The 23,933-nt window shown below is 43.7% G+C and overlaps 1 protein-coding gene and 1 long non-coding RNA gene across 5 annotated transcripts in view; one reads left to right on the top strand and one right to left on the bottom strand.

Annotated features, from left to right (window-relative positions):
- The window catches only part of LOC109893779 (uncharacterized), a 35,277-nt gene that overhangs the window by 5,006 nt on the left and 6,338 nt on the right, over nt 1-23,933 (top strand). The gene's annotated exons all lie outside the window — the stretch shown is intronic.
- Nucleotides 13,639-19,666, bottom strand: LOC109894600 (claudin-20). The gene is made up of 2 exons (XM_020488205.2): nt 19,298-19,666; nt 13,639-18,667 (listed from the first exon to the last, which is right to left on the bottom strand). The coding sequence occupies exon 2, from the start codon at nt 18,486-18,488 to the stop codon at nt 17,763-17,765; it is 726 nt and encodes a 241-aa protein (XP_020343794.1). The 5' UTR covers nt 18,489-18,667; nt 19,298-19,666; the 3' UTR covers nt 13,639-17,762.

Here is a 23,933-nt window from a genome sequence, read left to right as displayed (position 1 = left end):
AGAAATAATAAAAGATTAGAATAAGAACATAAAGTAAATGGCTCAGTAGAATAGAATACACATTTTAGCATAAGTACACTTGAGATAAAAAGGTGCTATCTAGAACCTAAAAGGTTCCCCAAAGGATAACCATTTGAAATGCCCTTTTTGGTTCCAGCTAAAGAACACTTTTGGAATTGGTTTTTCTAAGAGTGTATAATACAGGGTGGCACAATTCATAGTCCAATATTTCCACATGTTTTAGAGAAAGTGTTTAAATTGTGCAGTATTTAGCTATCATTATAAGAGTCTGGTAGCAGCAGCAGTGATGTGTGTAGTATGAATGCGCGTGTGTGTGCGTGCGCATGTGTGCTAATGTGCAGAGAATCAAATCAAAGGTGAAACAGGTGAAATGTTGAATACAACAGGTGTAGTAGACCTTACAGTGAAATGCTGAATACAACAGGTGTAGTAGACCTTATAGTGAAATGCTGAATACAACAGGTGTAGTAGACCTTACAGTGAAATGTTGAATACAACAGGTGTAGTAGACCTTACAGTGAAATGTTGAATACAACAGGTGTAGTAGACCTTACAGTGAAATGCTGAATACAACAGGTGTAGTAGACCTTACAGTGAAATGCTGAATACAACAGGTGTAGTAGACCTTACAGTGAAATGCTGAATACAACAAGGGTAGTAGACCTTACAGTGAAATGCTGAATACAACAAGGGTAGTAGACCTTACAGTGAAATGCTGAATACAACAGGTGTAGTAGACCTTACAGTGAAATGCTGAATACAACAGGGGTAGTAGACCTTACAGTGAAATGCTGAATACAACAGGTGTAGTAGACCTTACAGTGAAATGCTGAATACAACAGGTGTAGTAGACCTTACAGTGAAATGCTGAATACAACAGGTGTAGTAGACCTTACAGTGAAATGCTGAATACAACAGGTGTAGTAGACCTTACAGTGAAATGCTGAATACAACAGGTGTAGTAGACCTTACAGTGAAATGTTGAATACAACAGGTGTAGTAGACCTTACAGTGAAATGCTGAATACAACAGGTGTAGTAGACCTTACAGTGAAATGCTGAATACAACAGGTGTAGTAGACCTTACAGTGAAATGCTGAATACAACAGGTGTAGGTAGACCTTACAGTGAAATGCTGAATACAACAGGTGTAGTAGACCTTACAGTGAAATGCTGAATACAACAGGTGTAGTAGACCTTACAGTGAAATGCTGAATACAACAGGTGTAGTAGACCTTACAGTGAAATGCTGAATACAACAGGTGTAGTAGACCTTACAGTGAAATGCTGAATACAACAGGTGTAGGTAGACCTTACAGTGAAATGCTGAATACAACAGGTGTAGTAGACCTTACAGTGAAATGCTGAATACAACAGGTGTAGTAGACCTTACAGTGAAATGCTGAATACAACAGGTGTAGTAGACCTTACAGTGAAATGCTGAATACAACAGGTGTAGTAGACCTTACAGTGAAATGCTGAATACAACAGGGGTAGTAGACCTTACAGTGAAATGCTGAATACAACAGGGGTAGTAGACCTTACAGTGAAATGCTGAATACAACAGGTGTAGTAGACCTTACAGTGAAATGCTGAATACAACAGGTGTAGTAGACCTTACAGTGAAATGCTGAATACAACAGGGGTAGTAGACCTTACAGTGAAATGCTGAATACAACAGGTGTAGTAGACCTTACAGTGAAATGCTGAATACAACAGGTGTAGTAGACCTTACAGTGAAATGCTGAATACAACAGGTGTAGTAGACCTTACAGTGAAATGCTGAATACAACAGGTGTAGTAGACCTTACAGTGAAATGCTGAATACAACAGGTGTAGTAGACCTTACAGTGAAACACTTACTTACAAGCCCTTAACCAACAATGCAGTTCAAAAAGAGTTAAGAATATATTTACCAAATAATCTAAAAAGCAACACAATAACAATAACAATAACAAGGCCATATACAGGGGGTACAGGTTGGTTGAGGTCATTTGTACATGTAGATAGGGGTGAAGTGACTATGCATAGAATCAGCAGGTGGTCAGTCCAGTTCAAGTGTTAAGCAGTCTGATGGCTTGTAGATAGAAACTGACTCTGAGCCTGTTGGTATCAAACCTCATGATCCGATACCGTCTGCCTGACGGTAAAGGAGAGAACAGTTTGTGGCTGGGGTGTGTGGGGTCCTTGATGATTTTGCAGGCCCTTTTTAGGCACTGTTTTGAGTAGATTTTCTGGATGGGTGGGAGCCCTGTCCCAGTGATGTAGTGGACCGTCTTCATCACCTGCTGGAGGGCCTTGCGGTCGTGGACGGAGCAATTCCAGTACCAGGCCATCATGCAACTGTTTAGGACGCTCTCGATGGTGCAGCGTTAGTATTTGAAAATGATTGCACAGGGTCGCATGCCAAATTTCTACATCCGCCTTAGGAAGTAGAGACGCTGTTGCGCCCTCTTGATAAGAGTAGTGGTGGTGTTGGTCCATGATAAGTCCTCTGTGATGTGGACGGCGAGGAACTTAAAACTCATGACTCTCTACTGCAGTCCCGTTGATGTGGATTGAGGCATGTTACCTCTGCTTCCTGAAGTCAACAATCAACTCCTTTGTTTTGCTGACGTTGAGGGAGAGGTTGTCATGACACCACAATGCCAGTTTACTTACCTCCTCCCTATAGGCTGACTCGTCGTTGTTGGTTATCAGCAAACTTGATGGAGTTGGTGTCTAGGGAGAGTGGATGTCTAAGACAAATAATGGGTATTTCATGAGCTGGTCTCCTGCTGATGACATAAGACTGAACAGCACATTGTTGTTCATTCTGTGATTTTATACCCAATAATATATATACCTTCACATGTTCATGTAAATAAACTCAACCAAAAAAGAAACGTTTACTGCGTTTTATTTTCAGCAAACTTAACGTGTCAGTATTTGTATGAACAAGATTCAACAACTAAGACATAAACTGAACAAGTTCCACAGACATGTGACTAACAGAAATGAAATAATGTGTCCCTGAACAAAGGGGGGTCAGAATCAAAAGTAACAGTCAGTATCTGCTGTGGCCACCAGCTGCATTAAGTACTGCAGTGCATCTCCTCCTCATGGACTGCACCAGATTTGCCAGTTCTTGCTGTGAGATGTTACCCCTTTACCCCACTCTTCCACCAAGGCACCTGCAAGTTCCTGGACATTTCTGGGGGGGAATGGCCCTCACCCTCCGATCCAACAAGTCTCAGATGTGCTCAATGGGATTGAGATCCGGGCTCTTCGCTGGCCATGGCAGAACACTGACATTCCTGTCTTGCAGGAAATCACGCACAGAACGAGCAGTATGGCTGGTGGCATTGTCAAGCTGCAGGGTCATGTCAGGAAGAGCCTGCAGAAAGGGTTCCACATGAGGGAGGAGGATGTCTTCCCTGTAACACACAGCATTGATTGCCTGCAATGGAATCAAGCTCAGTCCGATGATGCTGTGACACACCGCCCCAGACCATGACAAATCCTCCACCTCCAAATCGATCCCGCTCCAGAGTACAGGACTCGGTGTAACGCTCATTACTTCGACGATAAATGCCAATCCGACCATCACCCCTGGTGAGACAAATCCGCAACTCATCAGTGAAGAGCTCTTTTTGCCAGTCCTGTCTGGTCCAGCGACGGTGGGTTTGTGCCCGTAGGTGACGTTGTTGCCAGTGATGTCTGGTGAGGACCTGCAATACAGGGACAGTCTGAGCACTGATGGAGGGATTGTGCATTCCTGTTGTAACTCGGGCAGTTGTTGTTGCCATCCTGTCCTGCAGGTGTGATGTTCGGATGTACCGATCCTGTGCAGGTGTTGTTACACGTGGTCTGCCACTGCGAGGATGATCAGCTGTCCATCCTGTCTCCCTGTTGCGCTGTCTTAGACGTCTCATAGTACGGACATTGCAATTTATTGCCCTGGTCACATCTGCAGTCCTCATGCCTCCTTGCAGCATGCCTAAGGCACGTTCATGCAGATGAGCAGGTACACTTGGGCATCTTTCTTTTGGTGTTTTTCAAAGTCAGTAGAAAGGCCTCTTTTAGTGTCCTAAGTTTTCATAACTGTGACCTTAATTGCCTACTGTTAGTGTCTTAACGACCGTTCCACAGGTGCATGTTCATTAATTGTTTATGGTTCATTGAACAAGCATGGGAAACAGTGGTTAAACCCTTTACAATGAGGATCTGTGATGTTATTTGGATTTTACAAATTATCTTTGAAGACAAGGTCCTGAAAAAGGGATGTTTCTTTTTGCTGAGTTTATAATAATTCATAACACACTGACTAATGGAAGACTGGTGTTACAGGAATTCCTGTTTGGATGAACAGTGAAATAGACCATAAATCAATAATAAACAAAATAATAATAATTAGGTGTGTGTTTATTTGTCCTATTTCAAATGTACAAGTGTGTATTAATATGCATGTGTGAATTGGAAATGTGTTTTTTGCATATCCCACTCTCCCTGAGACACCCTCATATTGTGGGGTCACAGCCAGGGTCTGCCATTATCAACTTAGGCCCTGAAGCAATTAGGGTTAAAGTGCTTTGCTCATGGGCACATTGACAGATTTTTCACATTGTCTACTCGGGGATTCGAACTAGCGACATTTCGGTTACTGGCCCAAAGCTCTAACTGCTAGGCTACCTACCGCCCTTACAATACTGTATATACTTATGTTTTGTGTAAATATAGGTCCTTAAGTTCTACCAAAAGGGTGAGAGGGTGTTTCTAGATTAGTCTCATTTTCATGTCCCCTGAGGCCTGTTTAGCTGGATTTGTGCAAAATCTTTGTTCATAGCCGCTTACCCAGAGAGTGTTTTTATCAATACCTTGAAGTGCACTCGTGGGCAAAGGTAGGACTGATATTAAGTGCTTGAGGCAGTGCAGTACGAGAGTACATTCGGCCAAGACATCTACTACTGGCCATAACCATTGCTAAGAAGCAATGCACATGAAGTAGGGTGTATGATGGAGAGCTGTATTCCTGAAGGCTGTGCCTCTCTGTGTCTTTCTGTTTGTCCACACCGTCTGCTGAGGCCTGGTGGAGCAGCACGAGTTCTTAGACCGAGGAGAATGTGCACATAGCCAAGCTAGACAAATCCAACATCCGCTCTACATTCTAATTGTTGGTATTATCTTGCTCTCTCTGTAGCTTTGGATTGCTAATTGTGTGTTTTTATGAATAGGGATTTGCTCTTATTGAAGTTTCACTTATGTTTTTTCTCTTTTTCTTTATTCCTGGCATGTATCAGTCACATGTGAACTATGGTAACCCGGTTCTGGTGTGTGTGATGTGTGTATTCAAATCTGTAGGAACGGGTTAATACAGACGAAGGAACGTTGCTGCTGTGTGGCTGTAATAATGTTGTTCAGCAGTTCTGAGAAAATGTGTCACAAAGAACTCTATGGATAGCAGTTACACACTGCTATCTCCCATCACACCAGAAGCAGGGGCTATGTTACCTATATAACAATTAGCAGTGTAACCTCCTCACCTTTTGTGAAAATGCGTTTAATAGTTGTACTCTCTAACCAACGAACAGAGAACATCATTGAACCTTATAAAACTCAATGGTGAGAAAATGGCAATTGGATGAAAAACCCCATTAGTGGATTTAGTGGTTAATCCATTTTAACATGAGGGAAATAGAGGCACATTGTAGCTGACTGGTGATAAGAAGAAACAATGTAATCCATTTTACATTTGCAGCTGCTGGTCCATATTGTCGTGACTTAGGCTTTATCCTTTGTGTTATTTCATCTGTTGCCATGCATGTTCTCACCCCTGGAAGGAATGCACTGACTACCTCTGTCACATTGACTGAGTCTGATTGTCCTTGAAGGCTTCCGTCCAGTGTGATTGGATGACTCCTCGTTTGCCCTCCGGTCCATTGTGCCCTAGGTCTGCCTGTTACGGATCACATTCACACCCCTCTTTCTCCTCCTTGATTAGCTTTGCGTGTTAATATACATATTCAAGAAGAAAATACAAAATGGCTGCTTGTGGCAAATACAGGTCACTTGTAAATTGCAAATGACATTTTTATGTTCCTGAAAAAACAAAAAAGGTGTTATTGGCTTAGTAGAAATGACAAAGTACATAAATGGCTGTCTCTCTGATGTAATATTCTGATGGAGGGTCAAGGGGTTTGTGACCTCGGCCACAGAGATTTGAGACCATTTGACATCCCTTCAACATTATCGCCAACCCTGCGTTTCTCAGCCAACCCTGCGTTTCTCAGCCAACCCTGCGTTTCTCACTGCCTTTCCTAAAATGGAGGTTAATTCAGACAAAGAGAGGAAAGCATGTTAGTGAGACTTTCCCATCCAATTCGCCCCGGCCCCCTCTCCTCTAGCCTGCACAGTTCTTTCCTGGCAGAGTGTGATTAAAATCTGCCTGTCTCTGTCATTAACGGGTCTATAAGTCGCTCAATAGCTGCTCCATCACGTCCTAGAGGGCTGCTTCTCCACAGTAGACCCACGGGCCTCCAAGCTCCACAGACAGAAAGAGAAAGCTTGAAAGAGGGAGAGAATGGGATGTGGAGCGAGTTGGAGGGAGTGATTGAGCTGAGAAGAGAGGTGGAGAGATTGGAAGACAGTGGGAGAGAGCAGTAGGAGATAAGAGTGGGAATGCTGCAACAGTCAGTGTGTACTCCACATGCAGTAGGAAAGGTAGGAGAGGAGAATGCCCGGAGACAGATTCATGATGTTGATTGATCTGAAGGGAGAGTGAAGCGTACCTCCAGCAGATGGTTGTCTGGGGCCGTCACCAGCCATCCTGAGTAATGGCTGCATCAGCGATCGGCTACCCACCCTGCTTCCCTAGCTCCAGTCTCTGAGGGGGAGGGCCGTACTGATGTTTTCCTTGTACACAGCCCCTACTGATTTACTTTTAAAAAATTGTTTAATATTGTTTGTTACTTTGCGAAACAAGGCGTGCATTACTTTCAGAATTATATTTCTACCAAACATTGCTATTCATAGATTCTGTGATGGGAAAGCCCTTTATGGGCTTTGCTGTCTACTGGAAAGTGTGCCCTCTATACATCTTTATGGGTCCATGTACTGTACGTAGCTCGAGAGAGATTTTTCATGAAAAGATAGTTCATCTGTACAGATGTCGTAGTAACCTAAAACAATGTTAAACAAATCAATATATTTTAGATTCTTCAAAGTATCCACCCTTTGACTTGAAGACAGCAGTGGTGTAAAGTACTTTAAAGTACTACTTAAGTTGTTTTTTGCGGTGTCTAACTTTACTTTTACTCTACTACATTCCTAAAGAAAACAATGTACTCCATACATTTTCCCTGACACCCTTAAGTACTCGTTGCATTTTGAATGCTTAGCAGGAAAATGGTCCAATTCACGCTCTTATCAAGAGAACATCCCTGCTCATCCCTACTGCCTCTGATTTGGTGCACTTACTAAACACAAATACTTCAGTTGTAAATTATGTCTGCGTATTGGAGTGTGACCCTGACTATCTGTAAATTAAAAAAGCAAGAACCTTGCCGTCTGGTTTGCCTGAACTCAGTTGTGAGTGTTGCAACCAAGGATAGACGATTTTTACGCACTTCAGCACTCCGTGATCTTGTTCTGTGAGCTTGTGTGGCCTACCACTTTGCAGCTGAGCCGTTGTTGCTGCTAGATGTTTCCACTTCACAATAACAGCACTTACAGTTGACCGGGGCAGCTCTAGCAGGGCAGACATTTTACAGACGGACTTGTTAGAAAGGTGGCATCCTATGATGGTGCCACGTTGAAAGTCACTGAGCTCGTCTGTATGGGCCATTCTACTGCCAATGTTTGTCTATGGAGAGGGCATGGCTGTGTGCTCTATTTTCTACACCTGTCAGCAACAGGTGTGGCTGAAGTAGCCGAATCGACTGATTTGAAGGAGTGTCCACATACGTTTAGTGTATATACCAGGCAGTGTCAGAGGAAAGCCCTAAAAATGGTCAGACTCCAGCCACCCAAGTCATAGACTGTTCTTTCTGCTACAGCATGACAAGCAGTACCGATGCACCAAGTCTGGAACCAACAGAACCCTGAACAGCTTTTACCCCCAAACCATAAGACTTGTAAAGTAGTTAACCAAATAGCTACCCGGACCATCTGCATTGACCCTTTTTTCACCAACTCCTTTGACTCATCATATACGCTGCTGCTACTGTTTCTGTTACTTTATAGTTCTAGCGAAGTTATTATCATTGTGTGTATTATTACGCGTGATTACTCTTCTATTCGCTTAGTTTTTACATTGTACTACAGCACACAATTCATCTAGGCCTTTTCCTATCCTATATAATGGGGTCAACCATGGTATTACCAGAGTATAGGAAAGATAACGCCTGAAGGCTTGTACCTGATACATCATAGTTCCAAGGTAAATTTTATAAACAATTTTGAATCCTCCCTTAAACAAAATGCCTAGTTTGGCAGAGTTGGCTTATCAACATCTTGATAGTTGACATGTGTTTTTCTTTCTATTGCCCCTCCTATCTGAAATGAACGCAGGGTTAGCTGGGATTCAATGCTGGCAGATTCACATGAACATCATCCACACCAAGAAACATTTAGGTATTCTGAAACATAGTTGAGGAATCCTGGCCATGTTCCAGGAAAAGACGGTCAGCTTCAAACAATTCTGAGAAAAAGGAGCTACAGTGCCTTCAGAAAGTATTCACACCCCTTGACCTTTTCCAGATGTTGTTGTGTCACAGCCTGAATTTAAAATGCATTAAACTGAGATTTTGTGTCACTGGCCTACACACAAGACCCCATAATGTTTTTGAATGACTACCTAATTTCTGTACCCCACACATCTGTAAGGTCCCTCAGTCAAGCAGTGAATTTCAAACACAGATTCAACCACAAAGACCAGGGTGGTTTCCCAATGCCTCGCAAAGAAGGGCACCTACAGTATTGGTAGACAGGTAAAAAAAAGAAATAGAAACAGATATTGAATATCCTTCTGAGCATGGGAAAGTTATTAATTACACATTGGATGGTGTATCATTACAACCAGTCACTACAAAGATATGCACTTTATGTCCTGAATACAAAGTGTTGTGTTTGGGGAAAAACCAACACATCACTGAGTACCACTCTTCATTTTCAAGCATGGTGGTTGCTGCATCATGTGGCTGCATCGCGTTATGGGTATGCTTGTCATCGGCAAGGACTAGGGAGTTTTTGGGGGCGATAAAAATAAACGGAATAGAGCTTAGCACAGGCAAAATCCTAGAGGAAAACCTGGTTCAGTCTGCTTTCCAACAGACACTGAGAGACAAATGAGTATTTCAGCAGGACAATAACCTGAAAGACCAAAAATACACTGGAACTGCTTACCAAGACGACATTGAATGTTCCTGAGTGGCCTAGTTACAGTTAAATCAGCTTAAATCTAACGCAAAGCTTGAAAATGTTTGTCTAGCAATGATCAACAACCAACTTGACAGAGCTTGGAGAATATTAAAAAAAAACTATGTGCAAATATTGTAAAATTCAGGTGTGCAAAGCTCTTAGACTCACCCAGAAAGACTCACAGCTGCAATCACTGCCAAATATGATTCTAACATGTATTGACTCAGGGGTGTGAATACTTATGTACGTGAGAGATATCTGTATTTAATTTTCAATATATTAGCAAAAAAATGTGTATTGTGTGTAGATTAAATATATTTAATCTATTTTTTAATTCGGGCTGTAAAACGTCAAAATGTAGAATAAGTCGAGGGGTATGAATACTTTCTGAAGGCTCTGTATAGTATTGAAAGGATCAATACATAAGCTGTTAACTCTGTGTTTTATTTTTAAAGATTTTAATTAAAAAGGTCAAGCACTGTGATTTTAAATTTTTAAATCTCGCCTGTTCAGTGGGCACTTCAGCTGAGCGGTGTGCTTTTCACATATACACACAAAATAGAAAGCCTGGGCTGCTGGAAAAAAACATGGTCTGTGCCAACAAACAAAAGGTTTGATTCATTTGTTTCCAGCTAAAGTAATACAATTACTGTAGATCAAAAAAAATATTTGCAATGCAAGAACAATATAATTGTTTTCTGATTCTCCAAATGCCATAACCAACTCTGATTTTCTGTTTGGTTCATTCAGAACAGCCCTGGAAACGATGCCTAATAACTACGTGTGAGGAAAGGTCTGTTTCAATAGAGACCTTTTTTCTATTCATCACTCTGTCATGTAGTGGACCTTACCTTTAGCCAATCTTTTTAGTGCCGTAACTCTTCTAATGCTTCTGGTGATCTGAAATATTCAAATGCTTCTTTGAACTGTCAGGGTGTCTTTGTCATCTTGCTGAGCTCATACTGCTTCTCTCAGAACTTCACTGCCGCAGCAAGGTCATTGCCATTACTCCCCAGCCTCAGATGTGTACTGAAACAGGAGGGCATCGTCTTGGACAATGCAAGGTCATTGCCATTACTCCCCAGCCTCAGATGTGTACTGGAACAGGAGGGCATCGTCTTGGACAATGCAAGGTCATTGCCATTACTCCCCAGCCTCAGATGTGTACTGGAACAGGAGGGCATCGTCTTGGACAATGCAAGGTCATTGCCATTACTCCCCAGCCTCAGATGTGTACCGGAACAGGAGGGCAACGTCTTGGACACTGCAAGGTCATTGCCATTACTCCCCAGCCTCAGATGTGTACTGGAACAGGAGGGCAACGTCTTGGACAATGCAAGGTCATTGCCATTACTCCCCAGCCTCAGATGTGTACTGGAACAGGAGGGCAACGTCTTGGACAATGCAAGGTCATTGCCATTACTCCCCAGCCTCAGATGTGTACTGAAACAGGAGGGCAACGTCTTGGACAATGCAAGGTCATTTTCAGCTGCTGTCGATGACCGTATTATATCGCCAATATGGACTCTCATGAAGATGATGGTTGTCCAGAAGAAAATGCCTTGCATTAAGTAAGGTGAAATATTGGCATGCCTTGGGTGATTATTCTCTGCGATGCATTACAGCACTATGGTTATTGCTGATGGGGTTTTGATGAGCGGTAGGGCGTTGAGATTCTTGGCCCAGCGTATATTTATCTTTGTACCTGCCAACATCATGACTTCAGAGCTGCTTCACGGCTAAATGCTTGTTAGTGATATCCTTATTATGAAACATGCATTTTTTGTTAACTCTGGCTGTAAAATGTTATCGGTTTAAAAATGATATCGATAAACAGCTGATTTGATTTAGAGCCTCAACCACATACATCTACAGACTATCACGCATCTCGCTGTTACTGAGCGTGCGCAGTGCAAGTCAACTTGTCTTGACGCTCAAGGTGGGATATACAGTTGGATTAACTCCTGTGCCTGCAGGGTTCAAAGTTCTCCTCTCAGCCCACATCCCTGGTCTGTGATGACGGCATCTCAGGGTGAAACCCTTTGAAGGGAATGTAGGATAAATACACAGAGGAGCGGATCTTATTAACATTTACCCAAGAGGGGAGCTGCTATTTGATCTCCACTCTGTTGCATAACCAAGAGGAGAGAACGCCTTGAATAATCCATGTTTGTTTCAAGAAAGCCACATATCTCCGAACTTCCCACCGTCGACTTGGCTGTAATCAGCTATAACGTGACGCGAGATTCTCATTACTATCTATACAGAACAAAAATATAAACGCAACATTTTCAAAGATTTTACTGAGTTACAGTTCATATAAGAATCTGTCAATTGGATTTCACATGACTGGGAATACAGATATGCTTCTGTTGGTCACAGATACCTTTTAAAAATAATAATTAAAAAGTAGGGCCGTGGATCAGAACCAGTCCGTATCTGGTGTGACCACCATTGGCCTCATGCAGTGCAACACATCTCCTTCACATAGAGTTGACAATTTTGTTGATTTTGGCCTGTGGAATGTTGTCCCACTCCTCTTCGATGTCTGTGCGAAGTTGCTAGATATTGACAGGAACTGGAACACAGTCGTGCATGTCGATCCAGAGCATCACAAACATGCTTGAAACATGTAAAGTGTTGGTCCTATGTTTCAAGAGCTGAAAAAAAGATAATCCCCGAAATTTCCATACGCACAAAAATGTTGTGCACAAATTTGTTTACATCCCTGTTAGTGAGCATTTCTCCTTTACTAAGATTATCCATCCACCTGACAGGTGTGGCATATCAAAAAGCTGATTAAACAGCATTATCATTACAAAGGTGCACCTTGTGCTGGGGACAATAAAAGGACACTTTAAAATGTGCATTTCTGTCACACAACAATGCCACAGATGTGTCAAGTTTTGAGGGAGCGTGCTGACTACAGGAATGTCCAACAGAGCTGTTGCCAGATAATTGAATGTTCATTTCTCTACCATAAGCTGCCTCCAACGTCGTTTTAGAGAATTTGTCAGTATGTCACAACCGCAGACCACATGTAACCACGCCAGCCAAGGACCTCCACATCTGGCTTCATTTGCGGGATCCTCTGAGAGGGGGTGGGGGAGTGTTTCTGTCTGTAATAAATCCTGATTGGCTGGGCCTGGCTCCCCAGTGTGTGGGCCTATACCCTCACAGGACCACCCATGGCTGTGCCCCTGCCCAGTCATGTGAAATCTATAAATTAGGACCTAATTTATTTAAATGGACTGATTTCCTTAATTGAACTGTAACTCAGTAAAATATTGGAAATTATTGATGTTGCGTTTTATATTTTTGTTCAGTATAGTTTTCTTGAACCTTATTTGTGAAACAGTTTTCTAAATGTTGTTCAATGTGATGTTCTGGTGCCTCTAGTGCGATTCAGGAAGCTGATTGAGGACCTTATTACTAATAAATGTGTTTGTTTTTTATGACTGCGTTTTCTTTCTGCTTGTATTTTGATGTGTGTATATTGTAATTCGGGGCTCATCTATAAAATAAACCTTGGTCTCAGTATAACTCTGATAAAATAAAATAAACACAAAACAGTGATTTATGGGCTCCCGAGGCACTACATCTCAGTGCAAGAGGCATCACTACAGTCCCTGGTTTGATTCCAGGCTCTATATATATATATATATATATATCTCTATATATATATATATATATATATATATATATATATATATATATATATATATATATATATATATATATCTCTATATATATATATATATATCTCTATATATATATATATATATATATATATATATATATATATATATATATATATATATATATATATATATATATATATAAATAAACAAACAAAAACAATTGAGACCTACAGTGATTTAAAAATACAATTATAAAGACCGCATTCAGGCTTTAAAGCATCTACTTGTATGAAAAGCAGGGATTTATTCCCCAGCTGGAAGTAAGACCAGTATTTGTGGGGTCTTAGTATTGGATATTTCTCTCCAGTCTGACTTGGCATTACTCTTCATATGAGTCAGATTTTGAAGCTGGCGAGGCTCTTTTGATGCCCAATGGCATGCTCGGTGGAACCAGAGGAAGGGATGGGGGGGGGGGGGGGGGGTGCAGATTGCACTCCATGTTACCCATGCTGACTGACTGGCATTGTACAAATGTTGCAGCAGCTAACCTACACATGCTGTCATTCATTATCATTCTGTTCACACTCAGACAAAATAATCCCCATTTGCCACAACTCTCACAGGGTTAGTTATTTCATGCCACTTGCTGATGCTCTCTCCATACCTCTGAAGTATTGTGTTTACATCTCAATGAGAGAGAGCTGGATTCTGAACGTGCTTTATGGAGAGTGTTTCGGCTTTTTTCATCCAATTTGCAGACGGTATGTAATGTTTTATGGATACGTGTTCATGAAGGGAGTGAAATCCTCCGTCTCTTCTTTGAGCTGTTTTTCAGAGAGCTGCTGTGTGTGTGTGTGTGTGTGTGTGTGTGTGTGTGTGTGTGTGTATAGAGGCTATAAGAACAGTATGAAGAGACAGCCTGCCTGCTTGCCTACGCACGGTACAACCAGTACCTTCCAGAAATCTGTGTTTTTGGCAGGAAGCTGAGAGCCATCTCAAACTGCTCACACACGTACACACAGTCATTTAATATAGGCATATTGCCCTGCTTCCACAAAATATTTTTTTATTGGTAAAAAATATAACTACTTGCACAAGCACATTTAGACAACAGTAACCAGAACACTTGAACTGTTGAAAATCCTCTGGCAAATTAAGAAATGCTGAAGCATCCACGAAAATAAGCTGCAATTATCAAAATGATAATTCCTGTCTTGGTTCTGCAGGAGAGTTGCAGCTGTTTAGACATCTAGACCATTTGAAGCTAATGAAATGGTGCGCTGGCTGAGGAACAGGCTGCACATCTACACAACGGAACAAACCTCCAGCTCACATTGGCCTGCTCAAATCACATCAGACAGAAATGGCTTTGCTCTTTTTCAGACTGCCAGTTGTGTTACGTACATTTGAACCGGTCCAGAGGACTTGCAATGCTCAGCCGCTTGAAACAAACTGCGCTGTCCAACAAGGTAACACAAGCAAAGGTGCAGTCAAGTATTCTTCTTATGAAGAAGATGCAGTGTATGAACATGATAAAAGACATTTGAACTAAATAGGAAAGAAAGTTACCTTGGCAGAAAAAAAATCTAATTACGTCCACAAATGTCCTAGCCAAATGCATACTGTTCTCTGCAGAAGCACGATTTAAACATTACAACAAATAAAAAAATAAACAAGTGTTCAAGGCTTTCCCGACGAAATCAGAATAGTTTGCATCTGAAATGATTGTGTGCTTTGGAATAATAAGGTTGAAAAAAGAACCATGGAAAGCTGCATCCTACTGTACACAAGTGTCTAGCTTACTCAAGAGACTTGGCCTCGCACAACAAATAATTACTCCATAAAACCATATGCCAATGTATAATTCACATACAAACAAATGTAATTTAAAAAAAGTAAACCGCATGAACTACATGCAGTATCAAACTTGACAGGAGGTGATTTGGCACATTCTCCAACACGTATGTGTTGGTATGTATTCAGATTGTTCACGAGGGCACATTGACATTCTTGTCATCATTTTATTGCATTCGTAAGGGGTGCCTGGGCATTGGATCATTATACTGATGCCCAGTCCGGTCCTCTCTTCTCTATACATGGGGTATGAAACAGGCTGCCAGGACCTATAGTGATGCCTCCAGTGTGCAGGCAGCCGCCTGCAGGTGGCGAGCTGGGCTTAGCCATCTGCTCGCCCTGTAAAAAACAGTGTGTTAGAGAATGAACAACACGCGGTCTGCGCCACACATCACTGCCAGGGCCTGTCACCAGAGCAGCCATTTCAGGCTGGAGACAGCACATCTTCCCTTCCTCTCAGCTGTGTACAGACACACATGAGAACTTGACTGTGTTAAAGCGCAGTAGCAGCCCTGGGAAATGAGTTGGTGGCGGGAGTTTTGTGTGTGTGTGTGTGTGCTGACCAGCATGTTCTTAACATGCAACAGTGTTCCCTGTCAGTCAGAGAGAAATGCTGCTTTACTTCCCTTTAGAAAAATACTGCTATAGATGGAGAGACCAGGGAGAGGTAGAGGAGAGCGAAGCTGACAGGTACTATAGGAAAGATGAGAATGGCACAGAGAAGTTGCTTTAACTTTGTGTGGCTAAAGTTAAAGCTAATCTCCTGCAGGTGCTGAACAGTAGCATATGCACTGCTGACGCACTAAACGTCACATAGTGGAATACCTCAAACCGTTTTCTAGATTGAGGCACATCTGCCACACTGCTGCAGTTAATAATATATACCATTTAGTAGACGATTTTATCCAAAGCGACTTAGTCAAGCGTGTATACATATTACGTATGGGTGGACCCGGGAATCGAACCCTCTATCCTGGCATTGCAAGGGCCATTTTCTACCTACTGATCTACAATTCTAATAATCAGCCTGACTTTTCAAAACACAGCCCTTTTTCCCCATAACACTAATTGCATGTCAGACACAGTGTAATATGGGACAACATAAAGAGAGCATTTCCCAGACAGACCTGGGTGTAACGGTGGCTTGGTGCTTCCTGTCACTGGGCTAATAAAGGGGATTAGTGAAGCAGCTGTGCATGTGTGGAGGCTCTTCACAAGGCTTATGGGGCCATGGGGAGGGAGAGATGCCCCCCTAACCAACCTCAAAGTACAGGCTGACACCCCACCCCCAATCACAGACAATAAAGATATTTGGGCGCAGGATCCCGTTTCCATGGCAGTGAGGAGGCGGACAGCAGGATGAAAAGCACACACAGCCCAGTGAGGCAGAGGGTACAGTTTGTGTGGGTTTTTGTATCTGTGTGTGTGTGCCTCAGTGTGTGGTTGTGTAATCTATGTGTGGGTGGGTGTGAACTGTGCGTCTGTGGGTGTAGGAGTGTTTTGTATGCGTAATGCATGAAGTAAGTAGTGTGTAGCCCAGCCTGAAGAAGGCAGCTCCTTTTTGTTTTGGAGCTTAATAGTAAAGTATGTCATACAGTCCACTCTGCTGGAGGTGGGACTGTCTCTGTCTCTGTCTCTCACTGTCTGTCTCTCTTTATGTCTGTGTGTTTCTCACTGTTTGTCCCTCTCTCTCGCTGTTAGTCTCTTTCTGTCTGTGTGTGTGTCTCACTGTTTGTCCCTCCCTCTCTGTCTGTCTCTCTTTCTGTCTGTGTGTCTCTCTTTATGTCTGTGCGTCTCTCTCACTGTTTGTCCCTCCCTCTCTGTCTGTCTCTCTCTGTGTCTGTCTCTCACTGTTTGTCCCTCTCTCTCGCTGTTTGTCTCTCTTTCTGTCTGTGTCTCTCACACTGTTTGTCCCTCCCTCTCTCCCTCTCTCTCACTGTTTGTCTCTCTTTCTGTCTGTGTGTCTCTCTCACTGTTTGTCCCTCCCTCTCTGTCTGTCTCTTTCTCTCTCTGTGTCTCTGTCTCTACCTGCAGGGTGAGTTACAGGATTTAGTTTATATGCCATTCTGTTCGATCTCCAAGCCCAGCACCCTTTGTATTAATTCTGACAGCACTCTTTGAACAGTTTCAATGGGAAGGATAACATACTACAGCTTTTTAGGCATTGCGTTGGCTACACTACATACGTCTGTCTCTAACAGGCATTCCTCTGCAATATACACAGACAGGCTCCAAACAGCATGCTTAGGCAAAATATCAGTCTTTTAGCTACCAAAAATAAGACTTAAATCAGTCCCAACAACTAGCATATCTAGTGGATAGTTCAAAACAACAGTAGCTTGCTTATGAAAAGGGAATTGCACGTACTGTTATTGCCTCTGAGACAATAATAGCAATATTGCCGACTTGCCGAATGGGTGGTTACCAAACGATTATTAGCAGCTAAATGATTGCTTATTAATTCAAACCTTTGGCGAGGAAAAGGAAATTAACGGGAGGCTTGTTATCAGCTAATCCATTCCCCCGGGAAGTCTTAATGGATTTACTGATGATTGCTGGGGTATCTGCATGTGTCGCTGCGTCTCCCCTCCCATTCTGCAGCGCTTCCCTTCCTCCCCCGGCTGCGCTGCGTTTCACATTCACCATCCGTCCGTCTGTTCCAAGGGGCTGCTCGGGGAATACCTCCACTGCTTGTGCTTGCAGAACAGAAAGAGGGGAAAGGAGGGAAAGAGACGCCATCAAAGTCCTTCCCCTCTGCTCTAGTCTCCTCCTCAATCTCTTACGCAGTGTAAGCCCTGGTTGTTCCCCTAACTGGTTTGCCTAGCAGTAGCAAGTGGCGTGTTGCTTTAGCCTACACATAGTCCTGCAGGCTGTAGCCTGTCTTATTGTCTAGTGGGGAGAGGGAGCAGTACTGGTGCTGGTCCTGCTGCTGTTGCTGTAGGAGCTGCTGTTGCTGCTGCAGTATGAGTTTGTTGGGGGGGGGCAGTAAGATCATGTCCTGGTGACCGGGCCTCTTCCCCGAGCAAGACACGCAGAAGATGGACCCCCCCACGAAGAGGAAGCCTGCCGACAGGAAGGCCACGTACACGGCCCCCCCGGGCTCAAACTTATTGCTCTCGTGCACACTGCGGTCCAGGAAGTTAGTGATGACCTCGTTGGTGAACCAGGAAGCGGGCACCAGGCACAGGAAGCCGGCGGCGATGAAGCAGCCCCCGCTGGCGATGGCCGCGTGCCTCTTGGAGCGCCGGCCGCCCCCCCAGCGGGTACATTTGAGCCCCAGGGATGCAAGGCACAGGCCCATGGCAGCCATCACACAGGACAGCACCATGGTGGTGCGGGCAGTCTGCAGGTAGGCGGGCAGCGACAGCACCGAGTACTTCAAGGTGCAGCTGAACATGCCGGTGCTGTACCAGGTGCAGTCCATCCACAGCCCCTGCATCTGGGAGATGGCTGTGATGATGTTGGAGCCCACGTCGGCACTCACCTTCCAATTGGGCAGCAGTGTGGCCACCATGGCCCCCATGATGCCCAACAGCGCCAGGATGAAGGCGAAGATCTGCATGCATGTGGATGCCATCTTCCTCCCGCTGCCTCTGCTGCTGCCGTGGCCCCCCCTCCTCCAGGCAGCATCCACCCAGCCCCAGCCAGGCACCTCGTCTCCTCCACCCCTCACCCCAGACGGCTGTAGAGGATCCTGGTGCTAGAGCGGGCAGCGGCCAATCTTCAGCCCCTTTCCTCAGCGCCGGCTCCACTGGACTGGAGAGGAGACAGGAATGAGAAATTGAATTGAGCAGGTCTCTTCGTTTGTCTCCCTCTCTTTTCTCTCTCTCCCTTCACACTCTCTCTCTCCCCTCTCTCACCACACTCATGCACAGACTTTTCTTGCAGGAACAAAGGAGTGTGAACTGGACCGATGAGAGAGATGGATGGCTCTGGCTGATAGTTGGAAAAGGAGACACTAGTTTTAGTGCGTGTGTATTTTGTGTTGCGCATGCCTCTCCGCTGTGCCGGCGCCTCATGGAACTGTTACTGAAGAGAATGACTTTCTGATAATTGTAATGCTCAATATGTGGACTTAAAGCTGCAGTGTCCTTATCACCACACTTCAATAAGGTTACCCCACCACAGTGACTTCAATATTAACACATTTCTTCACATTTTTTTATCATTTTATCACTGATACAATAATAAATATTTTTGTTTAGAACCTTTTATAGAACTTTTAATTAAGACAGACAATTCTTATTTTTTTTAAGATGTTCACATTTGCCAGCATGGCTTTTTAATTTAAAATGTATTGATTATTCTTCAGTAAGGGTACAAGGGAAAACATCCTTTAATTATAATTAATGATGTACAGCAAGAGAGCAATGTTGAGATCCTTACCTCGGCTGGTGCCGATCTCCTTATGACGTGTCAGGTTGTTGGCAGTGATGTCTGTAAAAACACGAGGTGAGGAGGGTTCGAGGAGATTTTTTAGCCGTACGGATCCATTTCATGTCATCCATTTCCATAGCAACCGTATATTAAAGGACATCCTAGCCAGTCGTGAGCCACACGCTCACTCCGCGCTTCTGAAAGGGGGTTGCTCTGCTTTCCTTTCAGTGCTGTAGAATAGACTCTCTCTACGTCACATGGCTCGAAAGACGAGCTGCTACAGAATAGTATGCACCATAGCGAAGCTTACGATGGTTTACACTGACACTCTGTAACTGTGTGTGAAGGGTCATCTACGTAGTACTATATTTATTTTGCATTGCATTAGAATTCATTGAGTTGTTCAATGCACTTGTCACAGAATGCTTGATTTATGCAGCAGATGATGGAGACAAGCAAACGTATTATGGACCAGCTCAGCCCGCTACCAGTCAAACTGCAATCAATCACAAGACCGAGCTGCTTCATTCCAATATTGACTCATTATTAGCTGGCTAGCTAGAGGTGGCATCTAGCCACCGGATTGTTTATCATAACTAGCTAATATTTATCTGAAACAATGTGCACACTTTTGGCTATATTCATTCTCCCTGTTAGCCCAGCCGTAGTTAACTCGAGCTAGCCTAATGACAGATACACCTGCTTTCATAATTACAGTTCTGCTTCAGTGGGCTTACCTCCAGTCTCAAATGTTTAAGCTAAAGAAATTACAACTTTGTCCAACGTATCTCTATCTAACCAGAGAGACCCCGAATATCTTTCCACAACCGCTGCGTTTCTTTCATCTATACAAATAATGAATAACCCATTGCACCCTGGGAAATATAATTTATTCAACATTGTTTTACCTACACCCCCAGGTCAGATCTATAATCTAGCCTAATGAACACATGTTAATGTAGATCCTGAACTATATAGATTGAATTACTAGATACACATTGGGCACCAAATAATAATACAATGACACTTCTACAATAATAACCATATGAAGAAAACCTACTCCAAGCAGGTGGTAGTGGCTGTTCTGGCAGTGTTTTTCTTTTATTTATGTGGTAGCGAGTCCACTATGCCAAAACGGACGCTCCCTAGAGCAGTCAGCATCAGCAACCACTCAGTGGGAGACTAAACTCACAGCTGCTACCCTCCTCATTGCTCCTCCAGTCCCCTCTGCAGAGGACGTCTAGTAGGGGAAGGGAGGGGCAGGCAGGACGGCCTTGATTCATGAATGACAAAGAGATGCGAAAAACAGACTGGGCTAATAGACGTGATAGCCTTGATAACGCAGATGTGTGTTTCCATAATTTTGCTGCATGGGCAAGATCATCATAAACAGCCAGTTTCAGGAGAATGATCTCCCCTCTCTCTCCACACCAGTAATGACCAAAATGGAGGTGGCAGGTATATCTGCTAAGTGATTGATTGGGTTGGTGATTGATCTGTTTGTTTAATTTGGTCCAATGATCTACCTTCGTTGAATCCCCCAAGATATCCTCTCAGAGACTATTTCCACAGATAAGACATCACCAACACAATAACAGACACATACACACAAAGTATTACCTGAGTTGGTTCGCTGCTGACCTTTCAGACTTCAGTCTGAAGGAAGGAGAAATAGCCACACTATTTAAGCACTGTACTGTGTTTGAGTGTGTTTTTACCGACAAGATCCTTGATGCTAGTGATGTTCTGTTGGGAAATAAATAAATAACAGGGATGGGAGAGGGGGGGGTGAAGAAACTACAGTTAACATGTACCCAGGGAGTGCAGATGTGTGATGTGTGAAGACATGGCAGGCTATTATAAGCATGGCTCCTTGTTTTATCACTGCAGCCCCATCCTCCATGTTATAGCTCCAAGGCATGACTGGACACAAAGATTGTCCTTTCCTGAGATGAGGGATTTTATTGTTCAATTTGCATATTCTTTATTTCGTGGTTTAATTGGTTTTGTGCTCATCATTTTGTAAAAGCCTTGTTATTTAACGTCACAGTCGGAGGTGTCATCATGCCCATTTTCAACATGCAGAATGTTTGTAAACCATCTGGGGAAACAGTTGTGACACGATGTGAAATTACCCAGGGTTGGTTTGATTTAGGGCCTGCATGTTTTCTTTACTAAGATTTACTACCAAGTAGTCAGACATTTTAGTTTTTTTAGATCCTGTTTTGTTTGTTTAGTAGACACATTTTTTCCACAGTCCTAATCTCTCTTCTGACCTAGTGGAATTCTTGACTGTAGAGTTGGTGAGTTTTCCTTTGGAAAACAATTCAGAGGACCTGTGGATCAGGATGGTTTACCTGTGCTGTGGATCAGGATGGTTTACCTGTGCTGTGTGCCCAGGGCTGTTCTGAGAGTGTGGGAAACACTGGTAGGCAGCACAGCGCAGCAAGGCACTAATACAGGGCCCCCTCCAGTAAGTTGCCCATAGCTTTAGCTTGCCTAGTGTCTATACCTCCTGAGTGCCTGTCCTGTCCATCTGTGCTTCTGATGTAATGGAGGTTGTCTTCTGATGTAATGGGGCGGCAGGTAGCCCAGTGGTTAGAGCATTGGACTAGTAACTGAAAGGTTGCAAGATCAAATCCCCGAGCTGACAAGTTAAAAATCTGTCGTTCTGCCCCTGAACAAGGCAGTTAACCCGCTGTTCCTAGGCAATCATTGAAAATAAGAATTTGTTCTTAACTGACTGTCCTAGTTAAATAAAGGGAAAATGGAGGTTGTCTTCTGATGTAATGGAGGTTGTCTTCTGATGTAATGGAGGTTGTCTTCTGATGTAATGGAGGTTGTCTTCTGAAGGTTTTGTTATGATTAATTCATCTCTTTCCCCTTGAGGGAATCTTCCTTTTTATTGTATTTTACTTTCTGTATTCCCCAGCTGTGTATCCCATTGTTCCTGGCTCCCCCCTCAGAACCTGCAGCAGTTACGTAAGGGGAAATGCAGGTTGCTCAGGTGGTATCGGCTAGCCACCCCGAGGGCCTGCCATCTCATCTTGGTTACGCTCAGAGGGAGATGACAAATTACTGCTCACACAACATTGGGTAGAGAGAGGGCTCAGGGAAAAGGAGTGGAAGGTAGAAATGGACAATGGGACTTGGAGAGCTACAGGGCAAGGCCAGTGTAATAGAGTTCCTTCCTGCAGAGCTCCCAGAAGGTCATAGAGATGAAATGTATAAGTGTTAATATGGATGTGTGCGTGACTCCATACTACTGAGATGAGTTGGGTCACGGTCGTTGAGGGGGACAAAGGCAGACCTGTGGAAAATGACTAGGAATAAAAGAAAGTGTTAAAGTTCAGTTATGATTATTCAGTATACAGTATTAGTTTGCAAGAGGAAAAGTAGGTTAAGTCTCTGTAAATGTTTGAAGTCTTTGTTTAAAAGAGTCAGACTAAATTAGCCATGGAGAGGGAAGGATCATTTTTATGTAGATCCTTATATAACAAGCCAATTTAGAGTAGTGCAATTCATCTACAAATCATTAGGGATTATGATTTGCTTCTCTGTTAAAATACATGTTCGTTACAACATGAAGTTCTATTTACATTCCAATCATCCCACTAATGAAGTGCGGAAAATATAATGAAGTGCGGGATATAAAATGGCCTAATTCCTCCAGGAGTGAAATGAAAGGCATTATTTTGTGCTACCTGGACAGACCAGATGGTGGGTTGATGCTGCATCACTCTGGGTGTGTGCTTTGGTAAAGGCACACTGGAGTACCAAGGTATGAGACTGCCTCTCACCCAAATCATCCTAGCATGTAGAGGTGACAGGTGGAAAAATGGATTTTCCTCATGTCAGCCTTGTTCCACCCAATTGATGCAGATGAATCCATCTCTGATGATAGCTCCTGTCACAGTTACTCTTTTCAGCCCCAGTATATCACAAAGCAATGCAGCGCTTCTTCTCCCTGCCCTGAAAGTCTACTGTAACTGGTGTCCAAAACCCTCTCGTCTTCTGACAACTGATAGTGATGTGAGCAGCCCACGAGTTAGCTGTACTCCTATAGACTACAATATAGCTGGCTGCTCTGACAACTAGGCTCCAGTCTAGCAGTGGTGTCCCATGCCAAGGCGGTAAGGCAGGCAGGCAGGCGGTAAGGCAGGCAAGCAGGCGGTAAAGCAGGCAGGCGTTAAGGCAGGCAAGGTAGGCAGGCGGTAAGGCAGGCAAGGTGGTAAGGCAGTCTGTAAGGCAAGCGGGCAGTAAGGCGGGCAGGCAGGCAGGCGGTAAGGCAGTCGGTGTAAGGCGGGCAGGCGGTAAGGCGGGCAGGCAAGGCGAGCGGAATAAGGCAAGCGGGCAGGCGGTAAGGCAGTCGGTATAAGGCAAGCGGGCAGTAAGGCGGGCAGGCAGGCGGTAAGGCAGTCGGTATAAGGCAAGCGGGCAGTAAGGCGGGCAGGCGGTAAGGCAGGCGAGGCGGTAAGGCAGGCGGTAACATACAGAGCTATAGATCAGATGAGATAGTAGATGCGGTCCTGGTTTACAAGCCCAGCCTGAGGCTGCAGCACAGCACGGGAGGGAGAGAATCTAAACAGCTCATTAGAAAGGCTCCATCACATCCTTGGATCACTTTAGTTATCCTCCCCCAATT

This window comes from Oncorhynchus kisutch, linkage group LG7, assembly GCF_002021735.2.
Source record: "Oncorhynchus kisutch isolate 150728-3 linkage group LG7, Okis_V2, whole genome shotgun sequence".
In the NCBI taxonomy this organism is placed as follows: domain Eukaryota; kingdom Metazoa; phylum Chordata; class Actinopteri; order Salmoniformes; family Salmonidae; genus Oncorhynchus; species Oncorhynchus kisutch.
This window is presented reverse-complemented; position numbering and strand designations above follow the sequence as displayed.